The following is a 7,276-nucleotide window of genomic DNA, read 5'->3' as shown; positions in this document are numbered from 1 at the left end:
TATATATACAGTGGGTAAAAAAAGTATTTAGTCAGCCACCAATTGTGCAAGTTCTCCCACTTAAAAAGATGAGAGAGGCCTGTAATTTTCATCATATGTATACCTCAACTATGAGAGACAAAATGAGGGAAAAAAATCCAGAAAATCACATTGTATGATTTTTTAAGAATTTATTTGCAAATTATGGTGGAAAATAAGTATTTGGTCAATAACACAATTTCATCTCAATACTTTGTTATATATCCTTTGTTGGCAATGACAGAGGTCAAATGTTTTCTGTAAGTCTTCACAAGGTTTTCACACACTGTTGCTGGTATTTTGGCCCATTCCTCCATGCAGATCTCCTCTAGAGCAGTGATGTTTTGGGGCTGTCGCTGGGCAACACGGATTTTCAACTCCCTCCAAAGATTTTCTATGGGGTTGAGATCTGGAGACTGGCTAGGCCACTCCAGGACCTTGAAATGCTTCTTACGAAGTCACTCCTTCGTTGCCCGGGCGGTGTGTTTGGGATCATTGTCATGCTGAAAGACCCAGCCACGTTTCATCTTCAGTGCCCTTGCTGATGGAAGGAGGTTTTCACTCAAAATCTCATGATACATGGCCCCATTCATTCTTTCGTTTACACGGATCAGTCGTTCTGGTCCCTTTGCAGAAAAACAGCCCCAAAGCATGATGTTTGCACCCCCATGCTTCACAGTAGGTATGGTGTTCTTTGGATGCAACTCAGCATTCTTTCTCCTCCAAACACGACAAGTTGAGTTTTTACCAAAAAGTTCTATTTTGGTTTCATCTGACCATATGACATTCTCCCAATCCTCTTCTGGATCATCCAAATGCTCTTTAGCAAACTTTAGACGGGCCTGGACATGTACTGGCTTAAGCAGGGGGATACGTCTGGCACTGCAGGATTTGAGTCCCTGGTGGCGCAGTGTGTTACTGATGGTAGCCTTTGTTACTTTGGTCCCAGCTCTCTGCAGGTCATTCACTAGGTCCCTCCGTGTGGTTCTGGGATTTTTGCTCACAGTTCTTGTGATCATTTTGACCCCACGGGGTGAGATCTTGCGTGGAGCCCCAGATCGAGGGAGATTATCAGTGGTCTTGTATGTCTTCCATTTTCTAATAATTGCTCCCACAGTTGATTTCTTCACACCAAGTTGCTTACCTATTGCAGATTCAGTCTTCTCAGCCTGGTGCAGGTCTACAATTTTGTTTCTGGTGTCCTTTGACAGCTCTTTGGTCTTGGCCATGGTGGAGTTTGGAGTGTGACTGTTTGAGGTTGTGGACAGGTGTCTTTTATACTGATAACGAGTTCAAACAGATGCCATTAATACAGGTAACGAGTGGAGGACAGAGGAGCCTCTTAAAGAAGAAGTTACAGGTCTGTGAGAGCCAGAAATCTTGCTTGTTTGTAGGTGACCAAATACTTATTTTACCGAGGAATTTACCAATTAATTCTTTAAAAATCCTACTATGTGATTTTGTGGATTTTTTTTCTCATTTTGTCTCTCATAGTTGAGGTATACCTATGATGAAAATTACAGGCCTCTCTCATCTTTTTAAGTGGGAGAACTTGCACAATTGGTGGCTGACTAAATACTTTTTTGCCCCACTGTATATCACTGATTCATTAGCATACACTCATATCCATGGGACCATGTTATAAAAAATGAAGAATAAGAAGAACGTCTTCAGTGGCCCTAAGGGCTGACTATTAACTGAAAGTAGATTTTTCAACGAACATTCATTCCATTTAAAGAATCTCCTAATTGTCATTATATTCTGTTTTAATCATGAGACACTTGTGCGTTTTGCTTAAAGTGATGCAATACACCAATGAACAGAGCATGCGTTCACAGGGGGACCAGAGAGGCAGAGGGGATCTCAGAGCAGATGCTAAAACTGATGATGATGGATGTCTACATGGAGACTGTTGAATGATCAGGGGAGGCTTGTGTAGATTCTGCATTTTCCATTGTTTCATGAAATCTTATATGCAAATTTACAGGGACAATTAGTTTCACATCAGTGCGGGAGAGTGGCAATTTCAGATTTCGATTTTTACCATGTGTTTTATGTCATAAAATATGAATGTAAAAAAGAGTGGAATAGTTTTATCTGTTGCTACAGGCATTACAGTAATTATTTGATATCTGGTTACATTTGTCCAGGTCTGTCTGGGTCTTCTGTCAATTGATAAAGGAGATTGCTGAAGTGACAGTAGATGGTTCTTCTCACAGTTGAAAGGAATCTTTGCTAAATGGACACAGTCTGGCCATTGTATCAGAGAAAATATCAAGCAGATGTTTGTGGGCTGTTCCACCTCCCCAGTGGTAACGGTTACAAACCACACAAGGTGATCAGGAGAAGAAAACATGCCACACTAATTGGTTACAATTTTGCTTTAGATATTTGTCTGCAAGGGGCTACAAGCAGATAAGCATACATCCCTACAGACTTATTGCAACTGAAATGTACGAATGCAGTAGTAATGTGCAGTATCATAAGCTATCTCTGTAAAATGTGTTGTATGCTATATCTACTGTATAATTATGTTGGTGTTTTACTGCTATAGAAAAAGCAAAGGGTCTTGAGTAATGTGTCTAACGTTTCCCAAATTTTTCAAGGACCCTTCAAAGAATGTTATGCTTCTGTTTTATCTGTCCAACTGATGATCCAGGGTAGATGACCACTAGTATTTACATCTTCCCATGAGCTGTAAAATCTTTTTCAATAGAAGAGTAATTTCACCTCAAAATAAAATATAATGCCATAATTTGCTCATCTTAATGTCATTGCAAATCTTTCTTCAGGGGAAAATAAAAAAGACAATATTTTAAAGAATGTTGAACATTGACTGTCATTGTTGGAGAGAGAGAAAAAAAAAGTACTTTTCCAAAATATTTTCTTTTTGTATTCCTCAGAAGAAGGCCAAAGAAGTTTGAAACGACATTCGTTTTCATTTTAGGTGAACTATCCCTTTAAGAGGTCTTTTAAGGAAAGCCTTTTAGTCAAGTTTTTCTTTGCATTCTTTTGTTTTATCTTGGCCGTAAAACCAAAATTAAGCATTGCATCAATCTAAATCATTATGTTTGTTTAAATATTTTGAAACATATTGCACACAATTTTCAGTGTTGTGAGGATATATCAGAATGTATCACTGGAAAAAAATATGTTGTGTTGACTATCCAAATGACCATGATTATATCCTTGATCGTGAAAAGAATAAAATAGCCTATAAAATAAGGATCAGGATTTGTGCCAGGCCATTCTTATTTATATGCATAATTATGATAATTTTGTCTTTTTACTTAATGTCAGGGGGTAAATATTTATTCCCATTGACAACATGGCAAACAATCAATTCTGTAGAGAAGGGGTAAAAATCTGGACAAATGATTCATTAACTTATTATTAATGATTATTGAGCATCCCTATTGAGCAAAGCATGTCCTTCCAGAATGTTGCTTTAGAAAAAAAAGTCTGCTAAATTATAAGATCATTTCAGACAAACATGTGTTTGAATTCCAAATGATCGGTCCATAACCTTAAAATATGTGGACAATTTTTCATTTTGAGCTATATTTTTTGTTTCTTGTTCCTTCATCTTTAAAACTACAAATGGACTTGGCAGTTAAAGTCACTCTTGAATCATCTGGCAACACCCTCTATTTATTTTGCTGCATTTCAAAAATCTTCTGGACTTATAGATCACATACCATACTGAAATTCTTAAAATGATTTTATTCACCCACTTACATAAACCTTCCCAATTCTGTTGAATTTTTTAAGATAAACATTTACAAAAAACATATTCCAGTAATAAGCACAGACAATAAGTTAAAACATATCACAAACATACCAGCAGATAACAAGATTTTTTTTTCTTATCTACACAAACACTCAAGTTAATTTTGCTTTATGTAAACAACTTCCTGTTGATCCTGGTTGAAATTTTACATGCATCTGAATCTGATTATTTGGACATTGGCTCTTACTCCAACGTGTTCAGTTCTGTACCTGAAAAATCACTCCAACATGTAGTACGTGCCTTAAAACAATCTGTACATGCACACATGTGGTCCTTAATAACGTGTCCTTGTACATTTAGTTTAGTTAAAAATAATATCACCGATCAGCGAAATAAATATGCTTGCAGTTGTTTCTTCATATATGAATGAAGAGTCAAATAAATACTCATAAATAAATAAATAACTCGCTGTTATTAAAATCAATAGCTATGAAAACCAAATAAACATGACCGAATCCAACAAATAAATAAATTACATACATTTCAAGCATTAAAACTATTACTAGTCTACATCTGTTGTATATAAGCATTGTATGGGGTTTGTTTGGGTCCCAGCATCCAGTAAGGCTGCCAATTTGTAATTTCACAGTTATAACCTCACATCCTGAGTGCCCCGTGACTGTTTTTCAGGAATACTTGGGGTTTGCAGTGACAGAAAAGACGTCTTGGATGCTCAAATTAGGTGAAACTCATGGAAACGGTGTGCTCAAGTGCTTTACGGCGCAGCGAAGCGATACTAGTCCCTCTCCACATATCACTGTCCGGCGAGCTGCACAGCTGAGGGGAGCCGCTCACATTCGTTGGACCCGAGAGGGAAGCGGGCACCATCCCTGGAAATGTGGGTTGATACAGATGCGATTGAAGACCGGAACCATTTGACGATAAGCTGCTGGAAAGGCCCATGGAGTTCGGTGGGGGGCCGGCTCCGAGACTGCACTGGGACAGGGACTGTGCCATCGCCTGCTGTCGGCCCAGCGCAGGCGGTATCTGCAGCTGTGAGACTCCAGGCATCCCGGCCGTGGCCCAGCGCGTGTCGTTGGCATGAAAAGAGCAGAGACTGTCGCCCATCGCAGCCGCAGACGGAAACTGATGCAGACCGTGTGTTGGCAGCAAAGTGCCCGGCGCCCGGAAAACGTTGGTTGTCTTCTTGCGCTTCTTCCATTTTGCGCGTCGATTCTGGAACCACACCTGAAAGCATAAAACAAAAACAAACACTTAGAAAGTCACGCGTTTCGTTGGAGGGTTTGAATTATAGTTGTATAGCCTAGGCTACTTTTATAACTTGATTGCACAAATATTTTGCTATAGGTTATACTAAACTGCATATAGGCTAACAATGTTTATTTGATTTTAATTCTAAAATTAATAAAAAATAATTGTGTTGAAATAAATTAATAACATTTAATAAATAAAAACATAAATAAAATATATAGGCTAGATTACCGCGCAATTTCCTGCAATAGCCTAGCCTAAGTTTGTGGGTAAAAGGCGAGCACTTTTTTTAAATGCAGAAATGAGCCACTGTAAATATGTGGGCTTTGTACAATTGGTTCTTCATGAATGCTGAAGGTTATAAACATGCACCTGCTTGGTTTTTGTTGACGCTATGTAAAATGTAAAATATTAGACTATATTGTCTTCACGGATATAACAAGCGGGAAGGTCATTTCAAGACAAAAAGAGACCAAGCAATTTCTATAATGTTTTGCAGACAGCCGGCGATGAAGTCGTTACAGCTGATGGCACATTCTAGGAGACAAATAGTTTGATGGCCTCCGTAATTCATCATGGAACCATAATCATGAATTCATGATGAAAATAAGTGCACAAGCAGCGTCCAAAATGGATATTGTCCCTTCTTATTGTTGAGGTATTTTAACATTTAGCGTTTGGCTCATACGAATTATTATTGGCACTTTACTATTATTTTTATTTTTTTATTTTATTATTTCTATTTTGCATATTTTATACTGCTGTCAACGACACAATTCGTATTCAGCTTCTACAACACGTTTTATAAAGTATTGTCTAATAGGGCATATATTCTGTTGACGGTGATGACTTGTTTCTTTGACGAAAATGTAGCAAATGTACTATTTTTTTTCTTTTCGTTTGAGGACATGTATTTCACTTTTTTAATGGCATTTTTAACGTTGTATTTCTGCACTGACAACACTGAATTTTTTTCCTAGCATCGATATTTAGGCTACCTATATTTTATGCTTGACATTTTTTTAAAGTGCTTTTTATTATTATTGAAGGCATACATGCAATTTATACAATAAATTGTTGCGGATCTTTAGAAAAATATCATTATTTTCATCGTATCATTTTTGTTCAGTTTGCTTTCCGTTTATCTTTTTAAACTGTTAATCGCCAGCAAGCTGCGTTACGCTGTCAAAGATGAGCAGGTCCACTCAGTCTCACCTGAACCCGTGACTCCGTTAAACCAACCCGTAATGCAAGTTCCTCTCTCATGAAGATATCAGGGTAGTGTGTTTTAGCAAAGCTCCTTTCCAGTTCGTTCAGCTGCGCTGGAGTAAAGCGGGTCCTGTGGCGTTTCTGTTTCTGTTGGTTTTGCTGGCCACCCGACTGATTATTAGAGTTTTGCTGTTGCTGCTTTTCTTGGTCTTTGGCGTTGACCTGCTGCATTCCATTAGGATTGGATCCCCCATTACTTATGTCTTCCCCGGGGAGCAGAGTGCTCCCTTCCACAGTCTCTGTAGCCGAAGTAAGATCGCCGGGGTGTCCAGAGTCAGTCCCCCCTAGTCTGCACTTCAAAGCCTCTCTGTGTCCGAGAAGCTCGGCTGCAGCATCCTTCATCCCTGTGGACGCACGAGTCCAAAAATTTAGCATTCTCTCCAAATGGCTGGAACATGCAAATATCAACATTAAAGACGGAAAGAACAAAATGTATTTTAAAAAATGATCAACTTATTGACATATTTGTTGCACAAACAGTTATTAAAAACATTGCTCAGATTCGCAATCCATCAGAGTAAGCTGATGGATGAAAATGTGTCATTAATTTATCTGATAATGAACAAACATTGCAAGTAAAATGAGAACAGATTGAGATATCAGTTTTGCAATCACATTAGTTCACTAGTTTAAAGACTGAAAAATACTCTATAGCTTACAGTGGAGCTGAAGACCGGAGTTTGGTGGCGATAACTCACCGAGGCGAGTATCCAAAAGGTCGGCATGAGAGAGCATTGCGCACTGCTGGAGTCACAACTGCTTCCCAAACTACTCTACAACTTTTAACCCTTTTAAAAAGCGCATAGGGCTCAAATGAAGGAAAGTCGTCAGTGCGTTTAAAAGGCGGTTCCGTTTATTATACTGTTCTTTAGAGAGATTGGGAGGCGCTTAATAGTTGGATGAGCCCGTGAGCTTCCACAAATGGGAGCCAATCAGAATTGAGGGTTGAAAATATCAGACAACCAACCACTAAAATCCACAAACCGG

At 38.6% G+C, this 7,276-nt stretch overlaps 1 protein-coding gene across 1 annotated transcript; it reads right to left on the bottom strand.

Annotated features, from left to right (window-relative positions):
* Nucleotides 1-4,347: 4,347 nt before the first annotated feature.
* On the bottom strand, nt 4,348-7,024 carry otpb (orthopedia homeobox b). The gene is made up of 3 exons (XM_016275374.1): nt 6,949-7,024; nt 6,236-6,633; nt 4,348-4,996 (listed from the first exon to the last, which is right to left on the bottom strand). The coding sequence occupies exons 1-3, from the start codon at nt 7,022-7,024 to the stop codon at nt 4,487-4,489; spliced, it is 984 nt and encodes a 327-aa protein (XP_016130860.1). The 3' UTR covers nt 4,348-4,486.
* Between the last annotated feature and the right edge of the window lie 252 nt (nt 7,025-7,276).

The sequence above is a fragment of the Sinocyclocheilus grahami genome, unplaced genomic scaffold (assembly GCF_001515645.1).
Source record: "Sinocyclocheilus grahami isolate Dianchi unplaced genomic scaffold, SAMN03320097.WGS_v1.1 scaffold93.1, whole genome shotgun sequence".
In the NCBI taxonomy this organism is placed as follows: Eukaryota; Metazoa; Chordata; class Actinopteri; order Cypriniformes; family Cyprinidae; genus Sinocyclocheilus; species Sinocyclocheilus grahami.
This window is presented reverse-complemented; position numbering and strand designations above follow the sequence as displayed.